General features: G+C 47.7%; 1 protein-coding gene across 3 annotated transcripts in view; it reads right to left on the bottom strand.

The window, feature by feature from the left end:
• The window catches only part of MDGA1 (MAM domain containing glycosylphosphatidylinositol anchor 1), a 429,239-nt gene that overhangs the window by 103,532 nt on the left and 303,265 nt on the right, over positions 1–22,442 (bottom strand). For all 3 annotated transcript variants that reach the window (XM_056568671.1, XM_056568670.1, XM_056568672.1), the window contains 2 exons: positions 9,852–10,121; positions 8,766–8,917 (listed from right to left, as the gene is read on the bottom strand). In XM_056568671.1, coding sequence (XP_056424646.1) covers positions 8,766–8,917; positions 9,852–10,121 — 422 coding nt within the window. The remainder of the gene's footprint in view (positions 1–8,765; positions 8,918–9,851; positions 10,122–22,442) is intronic.

Here is a 22,442-nt window from a genome sequence, read left to right as displayed (position 1 = left end):
CGAGAAATTTCATCCACAGCGGGCAGACCAGAGGGCAAGGGAGTAGGGAGGGGGGGAAGAGGGTGACGGCCGTACACCACGAAAAATGGGGATTTGGAGGAAGACTCAGAGACCCTGAAGTTATACGAGAATTCGGCCCATGGGAGGAGATCTGCCCAGTCATCCTGGCGGGAGGAAACAAAATGTCGCAAATAATCACCCAAGATCTGGTTAATCCTTTCTACTTGTCCATTGGACTGGGGATGATATGCAGAAGAAAAATTTAATTTAATCTTGAGTTGTTTACAGAGAGCCCTCCAGAATTTAGACACGAATTGGACGCCTCTATCCGAGACAATCTGCGTAGGCAACCCGTGAAGACGAAAAATGTGTACAAAAAATTGTTTAGCCAACTGAGGCGCAGAAGGAAGACCAGGAAGAGGGATGAAATGTGCCATTTTTGAGAATCGATCAACGACCACCCAAATAACAGTGTTGCCACGGGAAGGGGGTAAATCAGTAATAAAATCCATACCAATCAGAGACCAAGGCTGTTCGGGGACAGGCAGAGGATGAAGAAAACCAGCGGGCTTCTGGCGAGGAGTCTTATCCCGGGCACAGATAGTGCAGGCTCGCACAAAGTCCACAACATCCGTCTCCAGAGTCGGCCACCAATAGAAGCGGGAGATGAGTTGCACAGATTTCTTGATACCCGCATGACCTGCGAGATGGGAGGAGTGACCCCATTTGAGGATTCCGAGGCGTTGGCGAGGAGAAACAAAGGTCTTTCCTGGAGGAGTCTGCCTGATGGAGGCAGGAGAAGTGGAGATCAGGCAGTCAGGTGGAATGATGTGTTGCGGAGAGAGTTCAACTTCTGAGGCATCCGAGGAACGAGAGAGAGCATCGGCCCTAATGTTCTTATCGGCAGGACGAAAGTGAATCTCAAAATTAAATCGGGCAAAGAACAGAGACCACTGGGCCTGGCGAGGATTCAGCCGTTGGGCAGACTGGAGGTAGGAGAGGTTCTTGTGGTCGGTGTAGATAATAACAGGAGAACTTGATCCCTCCAGCAGATGCCTCCATTCCTCAAGTGCTAATTTAATGGCTAGAAGCTCTCGATCCCCGATGGAGTAGTTCCTCTCCGCTGGAGAGAAGGTCCTAGAGAAAAAACCACAAGTGACAGCATGCCCGGAAGAATTTTTTTGTAGAAGAACAGCTCCAGCTCCCACTGAGGAGGCATCAACCTCCAATAGGAAGGGTTTGGAAGGGTCAGGTCTGGAGAGGACGGGAGCCGAAGAAAAGGCAGACTTGAGTCGTTTAAAGGCGTCTTCTGCTTGAGGAGGCCAGGACTTGGGATCAGCATTTTTTTTGGTTAAAGCCACGATAGGAGCCACAATGGTAGAAAAATGTGGAATAAATTGCCTGTAATAATTGGCGAACCCCAAAAAGCGTTGGATAGCACGGAGTCCGGAGGGGCGTGGCCAATCTAAGACGGCAGAGAGTTTGTCTGGATCCATCTGTAGTCCCTGGCCAGAGACCAAATATCCTAGAAAAGGAAGAGATTGGCATTCAAACAGACATTTCTCAATTTTGGCATAGAGTTGGTTGTCACGAAGTCTCTGAAGAACCATACGGACATGCTGGCGGTGTTCTTCTAGATTGGCAGAAAAAATTAGGATATCGTCCAGATATACAACAACACAGGAGTATAACAGATCACGAAAAATTTCATTGACAAAGTCTTGGAAGACGGCAGGGGCGTTGCACAGTCCAAAGGGCATGACCAGATACTCAAAGTGTCCATCTCTGGTGTTAAATGCCGTTTTCCACTCGTCCCCCTCTCTGATGCGGATGAGGTTATAGGCGCCTCTTAAGTCCAATTTAGTGAAGATGTGGGCACCTTGGAGGCGATCAAAGAGTTCAGAGATGAGGGGTAAGGGGTAGCGGTTCTTAACCGTGATTTTATTAAGACCGCGGTAGTCAATGCAAGGACGTAGGGAGCCATCTTTTTTGGACACAAAGAAAAATCCGGCTCCGGCAGGAGAGGAGGATTTACGGATAAAGCCCTTTTTTAGATTCTCCTGGACGTATTCGGACATGGCAAGAGTCTCTGGGGCAGAGAGAGGATAAATTCTGCCCCGGGGTGGAGTAGTGCCCGGGAGGAGGTCGATAGGGCAATCATAAGGCCTGTGAGGAGGTAGAGTCTCAGCTTGTTTTTTGCAGAAAACATCCGCGAAGTCCATATAGGCCTTAGGGAGACCGGTTACTGGAGGAACCACAGAGTTACGGCAAGGGTTACTGGGAACCGGTTTTAGACAGTTCTTGGAACAAGAGGACCCCCAACTCTTGATCTCCCCAGTGGACCAATCCAGGGTAGGGGAATGAAGTTGAAGCCATGGAAGTCCAAGGAGAATTTCCGAGGTGCAATTGGGGAGGACCAAAAGTTCAATCCTCTCATGATGAGATCCGATGCTCATAAGAAGGGGCTCCGTGCGGAAACGTATGGAACAGTCCAATCTTTCATTATTTACACAATTGATGTAGAGGGGTCTGGCGAGACTGGTCACCGGGATGTTGAACCTGTCGACGAGAGAGGCCAAAATAAAATTTCCTGCAGATCCAGAGTCCAAGAAAGCCACTGTAGAGAAGGAGAAGGCAGAGGCAGACATCCGCACAGGCACAGTAAGACGTGGAGAAGCAGAGTAGACATCAAGGACTGTCTCACCTTTGTGCGGAGTCAGCGTACGTCTTTCCAGGCGGGGAGGACGGATAGGACAATCTCTCAGGAAGTGTTCGGTACTAGCACAGTACAGGCAGAGGTTCTCCATACGGCGTCGTGTCCTCTCTTGAGGTGTCAGGCGAGACCGGTCGACCTGCATAGCCTCCACGGCGGGAGGCACAGGAACAGATTGCAGGGGACCAGAGGAGAGAGGAGCCGAGGAGAAGAAACGCCTCGTGCGAACAGAGTCCATATCTTGGCGGAGTTCCTGACGCCTTTCGGAAAAACGCATGTCAATGCGAGTGGCTAGGTGAATAAGTTCATGTAGATTAGCAGGAATTTCTCGTGCGGCCAGAACATCTTTAATGTTGCTGGATAGGCCTTTTTTGAAGGTCGCGCAGAGGGCCTCATTATTCCAGGACAATTCTGAAGCAAGAGTACGGAATTGTACGGCATACTCGCCAACGGAAGAATTACCCTGGACCAGGTTCAACAGGGCAGTCTCAGCAGAAGAGGCTCGGGCAGGTTCCTCAAAGACACTTCGGATTTCCGAGAAGAAGGAGTGTACAGAGGCAGTGACGGGGTCATTGCGGTCCCAGAGCGGTGTGGCCCATGACAGGGCTTTTCCGGACAGAAGGCTGACTACGAAAGCCACCTTAGACCTTTCAGTGGGAAACAGGTCCGACATCATCTCCAGATGCAGGGAACATTGGGAAAGAAAGCCACGGCAAAACTTAGAGTCCCCATCAAATTTATCCGGCAAGGATAAGCGTATCCCAGGAGCGGCCACTCGCTGCGGAGGAGGTGCAGGAGCTGGCGGAGGAGATGACTGCTGAAGCTGTGGTAGTAACTGTTGTAGCATAACGGTCAGTTGAGACAGCTGTTGGCCTTGTTGCGCTATCTGTTGTGACTGCTGGGCGACCACCGTGGTGAGGTCAGCGACAACTGGCAGAGGAACTTCAGCGGGATCCATGGCCGGATCTACTGTCACGATGCCGGCTGGCAGGTAGTGGATCCTCTGTGCCAGAGAGGGATTGGCGTGGACCGTGCTAGTGGACCGGTTCTAAGCCACTACTGGTTTTCACCAGAGCCCGCCGCAAAGCGGGATGGTCTTGCTGCGGCGGTAGTGACCAGGTCGTATCCACTAGCAACGGCTCACCTCTCTGGCTGCTGAAGATAGGCGCGGTACAAGGGAGTAGGCAAAAGCAAGGTCGGACGTAGCAGAAGGTCGGGGCAGGCAGCAAGGATCGTAGTCAGGGGCAACGGCAGAAGGTCTGGAAACACAGGCAAGGAACACACAAGGAACGCTTTCACTGGCACTAAGGCAACAAGATCCGGCAAGGGAGTGCAGGGGAAGTGAGGTGATATAGGGAAGTGCACAGGTGAACACACTAATTGGAACCACTGCGCCAATCAGCGGCGCAGTGGCCCTTTAAATCGCAGAGACCCGGCGCGCGCGCGCCCTAGGGAGCGGGGTCGCGCGCGCCGGGACAGAACAGACGGAGAGCGAGTCAGGTAGGGGAGCCGGGGTGCGCATCGCGAGCGGGCGCTACCCGCATCGCGAATCGCATCCCGGCTGGCAGCGGAATCGCAGCGCCCCGGGTCAGAGGACGTGACCGGAGCGCTGCCGCGGGGAGAGTGAAGCGAGCGCTCCGGGGAGGAGCGGGGACCCGGAGCGCTCGGCGTAACAGTGACCTCACCAGCAGAATAGTGAGTACAGCTCTGGGATATAATACAGGATATAACTCAGGATCAGTATATAGATTCCACAGGTTATGTATATTACACCTTTGTGATGAACCATTACAGGTATAGATATAAGTTTTGGGGGGGGGGTTACTGGTGTGGCCCCTCTGGTGACTGTTCGGGCTCCGCTGCTCTTGTATCAGTGCTATAAGCGCGGGGTAATATACTCTATAACATCTTATCAGGAAGTTCTTCTATTCATCCCTATTGGCCACGTTTACTCAGCGTGGCAGGCATGGCACTCCTCACACACTTACTGTATATATTTATCTTGGCTAAGGTTTTCTGTTCTGTATACAGGGGCGCGCGTTGTGTGGCTGGAGGAGATTACATTAATGCCTCTGCTGAAAGCGTAATGGAAGGAGCGGCGACCGCGCGCTATATAAAGTCTATTACCGGCTGATACCAAACGAGACAACACTCAGCAAAGAAACCACAATATAGAGATCAATAAGAGCACAATGAGGCCGTCCTGAGCGATGACTGATCCCGGGACCTGAGCGATGACTGATCCCTGGCCCTGAGCGATGACTGATCCCGGAACCAGAGCGATGACTGATCCCGGAACCAGAGCGATGACTGATCCCGGGACCTGAGCGATGATTGATCCCGGGACCTGAGCGATGACTGATCCCGGGACCTGAGCGATGACTGATCCCGGGACCTGGGCAATGACTGATTCGGGGACCTGAGCGATGACTGATCCCGGGACCTGGGCGATGACTGATCCCGGGACCTGGGCGATGACTGATCCCGGGACCTGAGCGATGACTGATCCCGGGACCTGAGCGATGACTGATCCCGGGACCTGAGCGATGACTGATCCCGGGACCTGAGCGATGACTGATCCCGGGACCTGGGCGATGACTGATCCCGGGACCTGGGCGATGACTGATCCGGGGACCTGGGCGATGACTGATCCGGGGACCTGGGCGATGACTGATCCGGGGACCTGGGCGATGACTGATCCGGGGACCTGGGCGATGACTGATCCGGGGACCTGGGCGATGACTGATCCGGGGACCTGGGCGATGACTGATCCGGGGACCTGGGCGATGACTGATCCGGGGACCTGGGCGATGACTGATCCGGGGACCTGGGCGATGACTGATCCGGGGACCTGGGCGATGACTGATCCGGGGACCTGGGCGATGACTGATCCCGGGACCTGGGCGATGACTGATCCCGGGACCTGGGCGATGACTGATCCCGGGACCTGGGCGATGACTGATCCCGGGACCTGGGCGATGACTGATCCCGGGACCTGGGCGATGACTGATCCCGGGACCTGGGCGATGACTGATCCCGGGACCTGGGCGATGACTCCGCAGGTTGAAGACCACTATTGGGTGCAAAATCTTAATTTTTTTAGATTTTGCACCTATAAATTGGGTGCATCTTATACGCCGGTGCGTCCTATAAGGTGAAAAATACGGTACCTCAAAAATTAAGAAAAAGTAATCGAAAAGTCCCATCAAAACAAAAAATGCTCCCAATAAAAACTACAGATCATAGCGTATAAAATGACCCTCATACATCCGCGAACACGGAAAAATAAAAGTGTTAGAGGGGTCAGAAGAGGACAATTCTGAGCATACTCATTTTTCTTTCAAAAAGTTTTATTTTTTTAAAGTAGTAAAATAAAACAAAACCTATATAAATTGGGGGAATGATAAAATCCTACGGAGCTACAGAGTTAAAATAATGCATTATTTTTAACAAAAAGTGCACTGCGCAAAAACAAAACTCCTCAAAAAGTTGCAAAATTGGGTTTTTATTTTCAATTTTGCCCCACAAATAATATATTTTTTTTTTGTTCGCTGTAGATTTTGCCAAAAATGAGTGATGTCACTACAAAGTATAATTAGTGGCACAAAAAGTCCTCACGTGGGTCTGTAGGGAGGGAATTGAAAGTGTTAGAAGAGGAGGAGGGGAAAAGAAAAACACAAAAATTTTAAAGCCCAGAGTCCTTAATTAAGGGGTTAAAAAAAAAAGTTTAGCACAATATGAAGAAATTGATTTTAAAAAGTTTTTTCTATTTATCATATATATAAAAAAAAATTTAGAAACAAGTCTCATATAAAAAAAGATCGTGTTATTGATCCCACACGGTGAACACCAGAAAAATAAATAAAAACATAAATAAATAAAAACATAAATACATAAATAATCTACCAGGATTGCTCATGTGTTTTGACTACTTTGTTTTCCAAAGAAAAAAGAAAGTGTTTTTCTAAGGCTAAATATCAACTTTTTTGTGTGTGTTTTCCCCCCAAAAAATGCCAAAACGTGTGTCCCCCCCCCCCCCATGGTGTTTTTTCCATTCATACAGATGTTAGCTGTAAATCAATGAGAAATCGCAAAATTCTTTTTCCACTTTGCCTTTTTCAGTTTGGCGTTATTTCACTCTTTTTATTTTTTAGCTCATTGGCGGTTTTGCAAAGTCGCAGTATGTTGAGCCTATGGTGTTTTTTTCCCCTGAAATCTTGGCTTTTTTTCAGGCAGTTTTTATTCTTTTTTGGACAAAAAAATTATGGAGATACCTTTTTTAATAAAATTTCGAAGGGTACTATAAAAAATATATTTTAAAAAAAAAGATGCAGTTATATTTAACAAAATTTTTCTTTTTTATAATGAAATTTTAATTAATTTTTAAACAGAGATCAATTTATGTGGGCAGGCAGGGCACTGAAAATGTAGCCAACAATAATAAAAATTTTGTGTGTGTGTGAGTGTGTGTGTTTTTTTCACTTTTATTTTAATTTTTTTAAATTTTTTAGGTAGTACTACTACTCCTAGCATGGGACACAATGTTCCATGTTGGGAGTAGTAGTACCTGTACTAATTGACAAATCGCCCCAGGTGTCACTTCTGACCCCTGTTGTGATCCTCCTGTATAATGTATAGATGCGACGGCTGCCCTTCTATGTTCCCCTGCACTGACGTATATATACACCTATTCATATTTCCCGCAGAGAGCTGTGATTGGCCACATGGTTCCCGCCAATCACAACTCTCTGTGGGAAATATATATATGTGTATATATACATAAGTGCAGGGGACCATAGAAGAGCAGCCGCATCTATACATTATACAGAAGGATGACAGTGTGTGTCAGGAGTGACACCCGCTGTGATCTGTCCTTAACTGCAGGTACTACAACTCCCAACATGGAGCACACTCTGCCCCATGTTGGGAGCAGTAGTACCTGCAGTTAGGGACAGATCACAGCGGGTGTCACTCCTGACACCCGCTGCAATCATCCTTCATCCCTGAGATGTGGAGCGGCTTTCTCCTGCCTCGCATCTCTGCTATATTATGGACAATCACATCAGGTGTCAGGAGTGACACCCAGGGCGATCTGTCTATTAGTACAGGAACTACTACTCCCATCATGGAACAGTGTGTTCCATGCTGGGAGTAGTAGTACTACCTAAAAAATATTTTTTTTAAATGTGAAAAACACACACAAATACATACACACACTACATTTTTATTATTGTCGGCTACATTTTTTGTGCCCACATAAATTGATCACTGATAAAAAATATAAATTTTGTTAAATATATTTTTTTCCATCACTACTGCATCCTATAGAAAAAATATAAAAGGTGCCAAAAATGCAATTTCCTCTCAAAGGCAAAAAAAGGCCACAAAACAAAACAAGTCAAAACTTTGCCTTAAACTTCCAACAACTGTATCAAATTGAATAACACCTGAACCCGCAAAAAAAATAAAAAAAAAACGAGCCCCCACCCTGGTCCATAGACAAAAAATAATAATAATAAAAAAAAGATAGGGGTCGGAATATGGTGCAGTAAATGTCATAAAAACTAAAAGCTAAAAAAAAAAGTCAAAGTAGTCTTCTTTTTAAATTCCATCTTAAACATAATAATAATAATAATAATAATAATAATAATAATAATAATAATAATTCCAATATATTACAGGTTTGATCTCAAACTTTTTGCTCTCCAGCTGTTGCAAAACTACAACTTCCAGCATGCCTGGACAGCCGTTGGCTGTCCGGGCATGCTGAAAGTTGTAGTTTTGCAACAGCTGGAGGCACGCTGGTTGGGAAACACTGATCTTAGTATTGTCGGTCTCCCATCCACTGCCTAGACCATGATACCTGCAGCTTAGCATGCTGGGAGTTGTAGTTCAGCACCAGCTGGAGGCACCCTGGTTGGGAAACCCTGTTACAGAACGACCTCAGTGACCTGACATTTCCTGTGATATTTTATCACATTGATGTTTATTCAGCTTTAGAAAACAGCACAAAGACCCCAAGAGAGCGCCCCCTATCCCCCTCTGTTCTTACCGGCTTCAGCTCCAGCTTGTAGTGGAGGATGGGATCCACCGCGCCCGGCTCCTTCTGCGTCCACTGGATGAGATACGAATAATTCTTGAACTGTTTGTAGCTCTCGATGGGGTTCAGGGTGTCATAGTAGAACTCGGGGTTATAGGCTCTGCCTGGAAAATGGGGGTGACAAAAAGAGAGGAAGTCAGCGCCCAGGGTCTGCACCAGTATAATGCACCAATCCATGGCTCTCCAACTGGTGTAACACTACCACTCCCATCATGCCCTGACACCCGGAGACAGTCGGGACATGATGGGGAATTGTCGATTTGCATTATTTGTAATCACGGAACAGTTTTGTTATAGCAAAGTGGCAGTTGGAATTTTGCAACTTTGTATCAAGTTTTGCAACATTGTATTTTTGCAGCCGTTTTGTCGGGGCATGATGGGAGTTGTCGTTTTATTAGAGCCGTATAAGGTTTAGGCAATGGTTCTTTCACAGTATGATGGGAGTTGGCATTTTTTGCAGCATTTGTTGGGGTTGTAAAAATTTTTTGCCGTTTCATGACTGGAGTCGTCATTTGGCAACATTGTAGTTTGGAGATGGTGGTGCCAGGGGATGATTTACTTTAATGAGCCGACCAGAGTCAAACAGTGACTCCGGTCGGCTCATTTTGGACCTGTATCCAGTTTTGTGACTGCGGTCTTAGGTCCGGTCAGGAAACCGCATACGAGTCAAAAATGAGCCGACCGGAGTCACCGTTTGACTCCGGTCGGCTCATTAAAGTAAATGGTTTTCAGTGCTGGTCCGGCTGGGGTATGGGAGAGCCCGGTTTGCCCCTCCCCCCGCCGGATCCGTAAAAACGAGGTGTGAATGTTGCCTTAGGATGAAGAACAAAACTCCTATTTTTAGCAATTCTGGGGTTAAAGGTCTTATTTTAACACAGTTGAAGACTGCCCCCTATAGACAGGGGTGAAAAAAGAAGCGAGCTGGATTGTATCCCGGGAATCTTGAACCAAGAAAATCATTTAAACCCATAGAGGTGACCAGAGACATAGGGGCTCCTGTACCAGCACCACCTGCCCGCCGCCATATGGTTCACTCACCAGTCACCTGAAAGACACAGGAATCGGAGCCCACGTCGTTGGAGATGGTGCACTCGTAGGTGCCGCTCGTCTCCCGGCTGGTGCTGTTGATCTTGTATTCGGAGAACTCCTGCTGATCCAGAGCGGGGACATTCAACAGATTCCGATTAAACCTCCAAACCGCAGTGGCCACCTTCACCGGACTCCCCTTCAACATGTTACACCTCAGAGCGACGCTGCGCTTCATCGCCAACCGGATATCCTGGAACTTAGGCTCCACAACCGGAGCGACTGCAGAAAGAGGCAAGAGGAGATTATTATAAGTCACAGCCCCGCCCCCTGTATGACATCACTGATATAATATAATAGTAATATAATGACATGTGATCACAGCCCCGCCCCCTGTATGACATCACTGATATAATATAATAGTAATATAATGACATGTGATCACAGCCCCGCCCCCTGTATGACATCACTGATACAATATAATAGTAATATAATGACATGTGATCACAGCCCCGCCCCCTGTATGACATCACTGATACAATATAATAATAATATAATGACATGTGATCACAGCCCCGCCCCCTGTATGACTTCACTGATATAATATAATAGTAATATAATGACATGTGATCACAGCCCCGCCCCCTGTATGACTTCACTGATATAATAAAATAGTAATATAATGACATGTGATCACAGCCCCGCCCCCTGTATGACATCACTGATATAATATAATAGTAATAAAATAACGTGATCACAGCCCCGCCCCTGTATGACATCACTGATATAATATAATAGTAATATAATGACATGCGATCACAGCCCCGCCCCCTGTATGACATCACTGACATAATAGTAATATAATGACATGTGATCACAGCCCCGCCCCCTGAATGACATCACTGATATAATATAATAGTAATATAATGACATGTGATCACAGCCCCGCCCCCTGTATGACATCACTGTTATAATATAATAGTAATATGACTTGTGATCACAGCTCCGCCCCCTGTATGACATCACTGATATAATATAATGACATGTGATCACGGCCCTGCCTCCTGTATGACATCACTGATATAATATAATAGTAATATAATGACATGTGATCACAGCCCAGCCTCCTGTATGACATCACTGATATAATATAATAGTAATATAATGACACGTGATCACAGCCCCACCTCCTGTACGTATGTGTGGTCTGACCAGTACTGTACACAGTATTCTATGTGTGGTCTGACCAGTACTGTACACAGTATTCTATGTGTGGTCTGACCAGTACTGTACACAGTATTCTATGTGTGGTCTGATCAGTACTGTACACAGTATTCTATGTGCGGTCTGACCAGTACTGTACACAGTATTCTATGTGTGGTCTGAGCAGTACTGTACACAGTATTCTCTGTGTGGTCTGACCAGTACTGTACACAGTATTCTATGTGTGGTCTGACCAGTACTGTACACAGTATTCTATGTGTGGTCTGACCAGTACTGTGCACAGTATTCTATGTGTGGTCTGACCAGTACTGTACACAGTATTCCATGTGTGGTCCGACCAGTACTGTACACAGTATTCCATGTGTGGTCTGACCAGTACTGTACACAGTATTCTATATGTGGTCTAACCAGTATCCAATGGATCCAGATCCATTTGTAACAGTGCACTGTCCTCTATTGTGTTGTCTACTATATACAGTGCACTGTCTTCTATTGTGTTATCTACTATACACAGTGCACTGTCCTCTATAGTGTTTACAACTTTACAGAGTTTAGTATCATCTGCAAAGATTGCTACTTTACTATTCAACCCCTCTACAATGTTACGCCGAGCGCTCCGGGTCCCCGCTCCTCCCCGGAGCGCTCGCTACACTCCTCTCACTGCAGCGCTCCGCTCGGTTCCACGGACCCGGGGCGCTGCGATACCGCCTCTGGCCGGGATGCGATTCGCGATGCGGGTAGCGCCCGCTCGCGATGCGCACCCCGGCTCCCGTACCTGACTCGCTCTCCGTCAGTTCTGTCCCGGCGCGCGCGGCCCCGCTCCCTAGGGCGCGCGCGCGCCGGGTCTTTGCGATTTAAAGGGCCACTGCGCCGCTGATTGGCGCAGTGGTTCCAATTAGTGTTTACACCTGTGCACTTCCCTATATCACCTCACTTCCCCTTCACTCCCTCGCCGGATCTTGTTGCCTTAGTGCCAGTGAAAGCGTTTCCTTGTGTGTTCCTAGCCTGTGTTCCAGACCTCCTGCCGTTGCCCCTGACTACGATCCTTGCTGCCTGCCCCGACCTTCTGCTACGTCCGACCTTGCTTCTGTCTACTCCCTTGTACCGCGCCTATCTTCAGCAGCCAGAGAGGTTGAGCCGTTGCTAGGGGATACGACCTGGTCACTACCGCCGCAGCAAGACCATCCCGCTTTGCGGCGGGCTCTGGTGAAAACCAGTAGTGACTTAGAACCGATCCTCTAGCACGGTCCACGCCAATCCCTCTCTGGCACAGAGGATCCACTACCTGCCAGCCGGCATCGTGACAGTAGATCCGGCCATGGATCCCGCTGAAGTTCCTCTGCCAGTTGTCGCTGACCTCACCACGGTGGTCGCCCAGCAGTCACAACAGATAGCGCAACAAGGCCAACAGCTGTCTCAACTGACTGTTATGCTACAACAGTTACTACCACAGCTCCAGCAATCATCTCCTCCGCCAGCTCCTGTACCTCCTCCGCAGCGAGTGGCCGCTTCTGGACTACGACTATCCTTGCCGGATAAATTTGATGGGGACTCTAAGTTTTGCCGTGGCTTCCTTTCCCAATGTTCATTACACTTGGAGATGATGTCGGACCAGTTCCCCACTGAAAGGTCTAAGGTGGCTTTCGTAGTCAGCCTGCTGTCTGGAAAAGCCCTGGCTTGGGCCACGCCGCTCTGGGACCGCAATGACCCCGTCACTGCCTCTGTACACTCCTTCTTCTCGGAAATTCGAAGTGTCTTTGAGGAACCTGCCCGAGCCTCTTCTGCTGAGACTGCCCTGTTGAACCTGGTCCAGGGTAATTCTTCCGTTGGCGAGTATGCCGTACAATTCCGTACACTTGCTTCTGAATTATCCTGGAACAATGAGGCCCTCTGCGCGACCTTTAAAAAAGGCCTATCCAGCAACATTAAAGATGTTCTGGCCGCACGAGAAATGCCTGCTAATCTTCATGAACTTATTCACCTAGCCACTCGCATTGACATGCGTTTTTCCGAAAGGCGTCAGGAGCTCCGCCAAGATATGGACTCTGTTCGCACGAGACGTTTCTTCTCCTCGGCTCCTCTCTCCTCTGGTTCCCTGCAATCTGTTCCTGTGCCTCCCGCCGTGGAGGCTATGCAGGTCGACCGGTCTCGCCTGACATCTCAAGAGAGGACACGACGCCGTATGGAGAACCTCTGCCTGTACTGTGCTAGTACCGAACACTTCCTGAGGGATTGTCCTATCCGCCCTCCCCGCCTGGAAAAACGTACGCTGACTCCGCACAAAGGTGAGACAATCCTTGATGTCTACTCTGCTTCTCCACGTCTTACTGTGCCTGTGCGGATGTCTGCCTCTGCCTTCTCCTTCTCTTCTGTGGCCTTATTGGACTCTGGATCTGCAGGAAACTTTATTTTGGCCTCTCTCGTCAACAGGTTCAACATCCCAGTGACCAGTCTCACCAGACCCCTTTACATCAATTGTATAAACAATGAAAGGTTGGACTGTTCCATACGTTTCCGCACGGAGCCCCTTCTAATGAGCATCGGATCTCATCAAGAGAGGATTGAACTTTTGGTCCTCCCCAATTGCTCCTCGGAAATTCTCCTTGGACTTCCCTGGCTTCAACTTCATTCCCCAACCCTGGATTGGTCCACTGGGGAGATCAAGAGTTGGGGGCCCTCTTGTTCCAAGGACTGTCTAAAACCGGTTCCCAGTAACCCTTGCCGTGACTCTGTGCTTCCTCCAGTAACCGGTCTCCCTAAGGCCTATATGGACTTCGCGGATGTTTTCTGCAAAAAACAAGCGGAGACTCTACCTCCTCACAGGCCTTATGATTGTCCTATCGACCTCCTCCCGGGCACTACTCCACCCCGGGGCAGAATTTATCCTCTCTCTGCCCCAGAGACTCTTGCCATGTCTGAATACGTCCAGGAGAATCTAAAAAAGGGCTTTATCCGTAAATCCTCCTCTCCTGCCGGAGCCGGATTTTTCTTTGTGTCCAAAAAAGATGGCTCTCTACGTCCTTGCATTGACTACCGCGGACTTAATAAAATCACGGTTAAGAACCGCTACCCCTTACCCCTCATCTCTGAACTCTTTGATCGCCTCCAAGGTGCCCACATCTTTACTAAATTGGACTTAAGAGGCGCCTATAACCTCATCCGCATCAGAGAGGGGGATGAGTGGAAAACAGCATTTAACACCAGAGATGGACACTTTGAGTATCTGGTCATGCCCTTTGGCCTGTGCAACGCCCCTGCTGTCTTCCAAGACTTTGTTAATGAAATTTTTCGTGATCTGTTATACTCCTGTGTTGTTGTATATCTTGATGATATCCTAATTTTTTCGGCCAATCTAGAAGAACACCGCCAGCATGTCCGTATGGTTCTTCAGAGACTTCGTGACAATCAACTCTATGCTAAAATTGAGAAATGTCTGTTTGAATGCCAATCTCTTCCTTTTCTAGGATACTTGGTCTCTGGCCAGGGACTACAAATGGACCCAGATAAACTTTCTGCCGTCTTAGATTGGCCACGCCCCTCCGGACTCCGTGCCATCCAACGTTTTTTGGGGTTCGCCAATTATTACAGGCAATTTATTCCACATTTTTCTACCATTGTGGCTCCTATTGTGGCTTTAACCAAAAAAAATGCCGATCCCAAGTCTTGGCCTCCTCAAGCGGAAGACGCCTTTAAACGACTCAAGTCTGCCTTCTCTTCGGCTCCCGTGCTCTCCAGACCTGACCCATCTAAACCCTTCCTATTGGAGGTTGATGCCTCCTCAGTGGGAGCTGGAGCTGTCCTTCTACAAAAAAACTCTTCCGGGCATGCTGTTACTTGTGGTTTTTTTTCTAGGACCTTCTCTCCGGCGGAGAGGAACTACTCCATCGGGGATCAAGAGCTTCTAGCCATTAAATTAGCACTTGAGGAATGGAGACATCTGCTGGAGGGATCAAGATTCCCAGTTATTATTTACACCGATCACAAGAACCTCTCCTACCTCCAGTCTGCCCAACGGCTGAATCCTCGTCAGGCCAGGTGGTCTCTGTTCTTTGCCCGATTTAATTTTGAAATTCACTTTCGGCCTGCTGATAAGAACATTAGGGCCGATGCTCTCTCTCGTTCCTCGGATGCTTCTGAAATTGAACTCTCTCCGCAACACATCATTCCTCCTGACTGCCTGATTTCCACTTCTCTAGCCTCCATCAGGCAAACTCCTCCAGGAAAGACCTTTGTTTCTCCACGCCAACGTCTCGGAATCCTCAAATGGGGTCACTCCTCCCATCTCGCAGGTCATGCGGGCATCAAGAAATCTGTGCAACTCATCTCTCGCTTCTATTGGTGGCCGACTCTAGAGACTGATGTGGTGGACTTTGTGCGAGCCTGCACTATCTGTGCCCGGGATAAGACTCCTCGCCAGAAGCCCGCTGGTTTTCTTCTTCCTCTGCCTGTCCCCGAACAACCTTGGTCTCTGATTGGTATGGATTTTATTACTGACTTACCCCCATCCCATGGCAACACTGTTATTTGGGTGGTCGTTGATCGATTCTCCAAAATGGCGCATTTCATCCCTCTTCCTGGTCTTCCTTCAGCGCCTCAGTTGGCTAAACAATTTTTTGTACACATTTTTCGTCTTCACGGGTTGCCTACGCAGATCGTCTCGGATAGAGGCGTCCAATTTGTGTCTAAATTCTGGAGGGCTCTCTGTAAACAACTCAAGATTAAATTAAATTTTTCTTCTGCATACCATCCTCAATCCAATGGACAAGTAGAAAGAATTAACCAGATCTTGGGTGACTATTTACGACATTTTGTTTCCTCCCGCCAGGATGACTGGGCAGATCTTCTACCTTGGGCCGAATTCTCGTATAATTTCAGAATCTCTGAATCTTCCTCCAAATCCCCGTTTTTCGTGGTGTACGGCCGTCACCCTCTTCCCCCCCTCCCTACCCCCTTGCCCTCTGGTCTGCCCGCTGTGGATGAAATTTCTCGTGATCTTTCCATCATATGGAGAGAGACCCAAAATTCTCTCTTACAGGCTTCATCACGCATGAAGAGATTCGCGGATAAGAAAAGAAGAGCTCCGCCCATTTTTTCCCCTGGAGACAAGGTATGGCTCTCCGCCAAATATGTCCGCTTCCGTGTCCCTAGCTATAAGTTGGGACCACGCTATCTTGGTCCTTTCAAGGTTTTGCGCCAGATTAATCCTGTCTCTTACAAACTTCTTCTTCCTCCTTCTCTTCGTATTCCTAATGCCTTTCATGTTTCTCTTCTTAAACCACTTATCATTAACCGTTTCTCTCCCAAATCTGTTCCCCCCACTCCTGTCTCCGGCTCCTCGGACATCTTCTCCGTCAAAGAAATTTTAGCATCTAAAAAGGTCAGAGGGAAAACCTTCTTTTTAGTGGATTGGGAGGGTTGTGGTCCAGAAGAGAGGTCCTGGGAACCTGAGGACAATATCCTGGACAAAAGTCTGGTCCTCAGGTTCTCAGGCTCCAAGAAGAGGGGGAGACCCAAGGGGGGGGGGTACTGTTACGCCGAGCGCTCCGGGTCCCCGCTCCTCCCCGGAGCGCTCGCTACACTCCTCTCACTGCAGCGCTCCGCTCGGTTCCACGGACCCGGGGCGCTGCGATACCGCCTCTGGCCGGGATGCGATTCGCGATGCGGGTAGCGCCCGCTCGCGATGCGCACCCCGGCTCCCGTACCTGACTCGCTCTCCGTCAGTTCTGTCCCGGCGCGCGCGGCCCCGCTCCCTAGGGCGCGCGCGCGCCGGGTCTTTGCGATTTAAAGGGCCACTGCGCCGCTGATTGGCGCAGTGGTTCCAATTAGTGTTTACACCTGTGCACTTCCCTATATCACCTCACTTCCCCTTCACTCCCTCGCCGGATCTTGTTGCCTTAGTGCCAGTGAAAGCGTTTCCTTGTGTGTTCCTAGCCTGTGTTCCAGACCTCCTGCCGTTGCCCCTGACTACGATCCTTGCTGCCTGCCCCGACCTTCTGCTACGTCCGACCTTGCTTCTGTCTACTCCCTTGTACCGCGCCTATCTTCAGCAGCCAGAGAGGTTGAGCCGTTGCTAGGGGATACGACCTGGTCACTACCGCCGCAGCAAGACCATCCCGCTTTGCGGCGGGCTCTGGTGAAAACCAGTAGTGACTTAGAACCGATCCTCTAGCACGGTCCACGCCAATCCCTCTCTGGCACAGAGGATCCACTACCTGCCAGCCGGCATCGTGACATACAAGGTCATTAATGAATATATTAAATAGAACAGGACCCAAAACGGACCCCTGTGGTCCCCACTAGTAACAGTCACCCAATCAGAATAAGTACCATTAATAACCACCCTCTGTTTCCTATCCCTGAGCCAGTTACTTACCCACTTACACACATTCTCCCCCAGCCCAATCCTTCTCATTTTATGTATCAACCTTTTATGTGGAACCGTATCAAATGCTTTGGAAAAATCCAGATATACGACATCCAGCGATTCCCCCTGGTCCAGTCTGGAGCTCACCTCCTCATAAAAGCTGATCAGGTGACAGGACCGATCCCTCATAAAGCCATGCTGGTACGGGGTCATACATTTATTTTTATCAAGATACTCCAAAATAGCATCTCTTAGGAAACCCTCAAACAATTTACATACAACGGAGGTTAAACTAACAGGTCTTTATTTCCCGGGGTCACCTTTTGACCCCTTTTTAAATATTGGCACCACATTTGCCATGCGCCAGTCCTGGGGAACAGTCCCTGTCACTATCTGCACAGGTCACAGAGCATGACCACAACACTCTCCCATACAAGACAATAGGTGATGATAACAGGACCTATACTTCCCTCCCTACAGGTCACATAGCATGACCACAACAGTCTCCCATAGAAGTCAATAGGTGATGATCACAGCTCCCCTCCTCCACACACAGTGACCTTTGCACATGTCTGCACACTGTTTCCTCCAGTCAATGTCCCTGCTGTAAAGAAAATCCCTAAATGCAGTAAATAGAGCAGCAGCTTAAGCAAAATAAAATAAAATTGATTAGAAAAAAAGAATGTGTGAATGTCCAGATCTAATCAGTAAAAGTCTTGTATGTGACTCGTTCCCTTTAGGTTCCCGATATGTAGCGTACGTCACATTACTGCAGATGACTGACAGGCTGTGGCGGTGTATTACAGCAGCACAGTGTACGGTAGAACTATGATATACAGTAGTAATAGCAGGAAGTCTCGGAGGGGATGTGAAGACGGTCAGACCCTGTGGCCCCGCTCCTGCCCTCCCTCCTCCATCTCACCCCGATGCTGGTGTGTGCGGCGGGAGCACAGGGGTCTCCATTACTCATGTCTGTAGTGTACGGTGAGCGGTGATATAAACCCCCCGCTGGAGGCCATGCTATTAAAGGCATCCATTATGTGATACCAGGCGACCGCCCGCCGCACTCTCCACTTTGTTATTAGAACAATAAACAGCGGTTTCTGTTATTATGGTGGTTGGAGAAGAAATCCCAATATCAGCAGTCCTGACACTTCTTATTTACCGGGTCCTGGCGCTCGGCCACAGGGGCATACAGAGCGCGTGCGCTGCTAAAAAACGCTACGAGAGAATTACATCCCGGCCGCACCGAGACTCTTACTCCAAACATGAACTTCAGCCATAATAGGAACAGAAAGAAGAAAGAAGAATCAGCGACACAGAACACTGCGGTGTGCGGCAGAGGCCACCGATAACATACCGTTCCCTAACCGATTACATACCGTTCCCTAACCGATTACATACCGCTGCCTAACCGATTGTATACCGCTGCCTAACCAATAATATACCGTTCTTTAACTGATTACATACCGTTCCCTAACCGATTACATACCGCTGCCTAACCAATAACATACCGTTCCCTAACCGATTACATACCGTTCCCTAACCGATTACATACCGTTCCCTAACCGATTACATACCGTTCCCTAACCGATTACATACCGTTCCCTAACCGATTACATACCGTTCCCTAACCGATTACATACCGTTCCCTAACCGATTACATACCGTTCCCTAACCGATTACATACCGTTCCCTAACCGATTACATACCGTTCCCTAACCGATCACATACCGTTCCCTAACCGATTACATACCGTTCCCTAACCGATTACATACCGTTCCCTAACCGATTACATAACGTTCCCTAACCGATTACATACCGCTGCCTAACCGATTACATAACGTTCCCTAACCGATTACATACCGTTCCCTAACCGATTACATACCGCTGCCTAACCGATTATATACCGCTGCCTAACCAATAATATACCGTTCTTTAACCGATTACATACCGTTCCCTAACCGATTACATACCGTTCCCTAACCGATAACATACCGCTGCCTAACCGATTACATAACGTTCCCTAACCGATTACATACCGTTCCCTAACCGATTACATACCGTTCCCTAACCGATAACATACCGCTGCTAACCGATTATATACCGCTGCCTAACCAATAATATACCGTTCTTTAACCGATTACATACCGTTCCCTAACCGATTACATAACGTTCCCTAACCGATAACATACCGCTGCCTAACCGATTATATACCGCTGCCTAACCAATAATATACCGTTCTTTAACCGATTACATACCGCTGCCTAACCAAAAACATACCGTTCCCTAATCTTTAACCGATTACATACCGCTGCCTAACCAATTACATACCATTCCCTAACAGATTACATATCGCTGTCTAATCTATTACATACCGTTACCTAACCGATTACATACCACTCCCTAACCAATTATATACTGCTTCCTGTCCAGTTACATACCGTTCCCTAACCAATTACATACCGTTCCCTAACCGATTACATACCGCTGTCTAATCTATTACATACCGTTACCTAACCGATTACATACCACTCCCTAACCAATTATATACTGCTTCCTGTCCAGTTACATACCGCTCCCTAACCGGGCCTGGTATAGAGTCCTCATTTATCACTGGGTCTGGTCTGGAATCTGCATTATAAAAGGGTTTGGTAAAGGATATATAGAAAGGACTCTGGTCTGGATTTATTTAGGGGTCTGGGGTCTGGATTTATTTAGGGGGTCTGGATTTATTTAGGTGTCTGGGGTCTGGATTCATTTACAGGTCTGGATTTATTTAGGGGTCTGGATATATTTAGGGGTCCAGGGTCTGGATTTATTTAGGGGTCTGGATTTATTTAGGGGTCTGGGGTCAAGATTTATTTAGGGGTCTGGATTTATTTAGGTGTCTGGGTTCTGGATTCATTTACAAGTCTGGATTTATTTAGGTGTCTGGCGTATGGATTTATTTAGGTGTCTGGGGTCTGGATTCATTTACGGGTCTGGATTTATTTAGGGGTCTGGATATATTTAGGGGTCCGGGGTCTGGATTTATTTATGGGTCTGGGGTCTGGATTTATTTAGGGATCTGATCTTAGCGTCCGAGATCTGTCTTGTAGGCAGCCCCCCCCCCCATGTCCTCTACACTGTTCTCAATATATTAAGGGGTCCGTAACAGCAGCAGAGAAGCCCCTCCGGCCCGATCTTGTTTTTGTTGGTTTCTCTGTTGTTTTCTTCTCATTCTGACTGAATAAACACTGAAAAAAGAAAAACGAGAAAATAACAAAACACCGAAATCTTTTGCTCCTCCTGGCAGCCGTATCGATCCCGTTGCGTTTAGAATCGAGTGAAGCCGCCACATTACCGGAGCGCTCTACTCCTGATGAGAGAGGCAGTGAAGCAAGATGTGACTTTGGCGCACATGAGAGGGGAGCGCACAACACCGCCGACGAATGGACGGCGCCGGCAGATAAAACGGTGATTATCAGAACTTGTCAGAACGCACGTTCTGGAATCATGTGAGAAGAAGACCCCGGCACCGGAGCCGCACTAATGAAGAGACTGAGCCGCGGAGAAGTGTCTCTATTAGAGCAGAGGCAGCGCCGCACACACAAAGGCGTCAGGCGTCTCGTTAACTCCGAGATTCCTTAATGGATCAGGGAAAGAGCGACCTCAGGTCAAGGAGCAGAAGTGATGAGAGATGGAGGATTCAGTATATTACTCCAGCCTTAAGGGGTCCCCCGCCTTCTACTACCTGTTGTTTATAGGCTTTTCTTTATATAGCGCCAACATATTCCGCAGAGCCGTACAAAGATTGTGGCCAATTACATCAGTCCCCGACTACAATGGGCTCAGAATGATCTCATTTTTAGTTTAAACTAGTTATTTTATCGATTTATTATCATCTTTAATTTATTCCACTCTACTTATTGTTATAGAGTAATACAAATATTTTTGCTCATGTGTTTTTATTTTATTCTTATTTTTCTATTTTAAATATTTTCTTTCAACATTTAAATTTTGTATTTTATTTTTTGTGTTTTTATTTTCTCATTTGATACATTTTCATTTATATTCTATATTCTTTTAAATATTTAATGTATTCATTTTAGAGTTTACAGTTTATTTTTAATGTTTTAATGTTTATATTATCTTAATTTCAATTTTTATTATTTTAATTAGTTTAATTATTTAAGTTTTTCTAACTATTAATTATCCTCCTTTATGTTTTAGTTTTAGGTTATTACATTAAGCTAAATATTCTGTTCTATTATTTGTTATACATATTACTGTATATATATATATATATATATATATATATATATATATATATATATATATATATATACATATATGTAAAGCGATGGCGCAGTACTCCAAGTTTATTATTTTTTTTTAATAGTGAATTAATTGAAGTACTGCGCCATCGCTTTACTTATATCGGAAGGACTCTGAGACACTGGCACTGTGCATAGATTTGGATGATAAGTGCTGCAATATATTTTATTTTGCAAAATTAAATATATATACAGTGACCCCCCCCCCCCCCGACCTACGATCATTTCAACATCCGATGCTTTTGTATGTCGGGGCCATCGCATAAATGGCTATCCTCCAGCGCAGACTGCTTCAGCTGACCCCGGAAAGCTGTTTACGGTGCCCCGTGTGGTCCGCTGACGATCACTTACCTGTCCTCGGGGCTCCGGCGCGTCCTCTTCGGGATCCCCTGCATCGTCGGCGCTCTCCATCATCGTCATCACGTCGCTGCGCACGACGTCCCATCATCCAATAGGAGTGGCGTGCGTAACAACGTGATGATGTCGACGGAGAGCGAGGATGCCGGGGAAACAGAGGCCTTGCCGGAGCGTCGGGTACGCGGCGACAGCGATGGACGGCGACATCCAGGGCAACGGTGACGAGCGGTGATGGTCCAGAGTGGCGGGGACAGGTGAGTACAACTTCCTATACCAGTCGTCTTCAACCTGCGGACCTCCAGATGTTGCAAAACTAAAACTCCTAGCATGCCCGGACAG

This window comes from Hyla sarda, chromosome 3 (assembly GCF_029499605.1).
Source record: "Hyla sarda isolate aHylSar1 chromosome 3, aHylSar1.hap1, whole genome shotgun sequence".
Classification (NCBI taxonomy): Eukaryota; Metazoa; Chordata; class Amphibia; order Anura; family Hylidae; genus Hyla; species Hyla sarda.
This window is presented reverse-complemented; position numbering and strand designations above follow the sequence as displayed.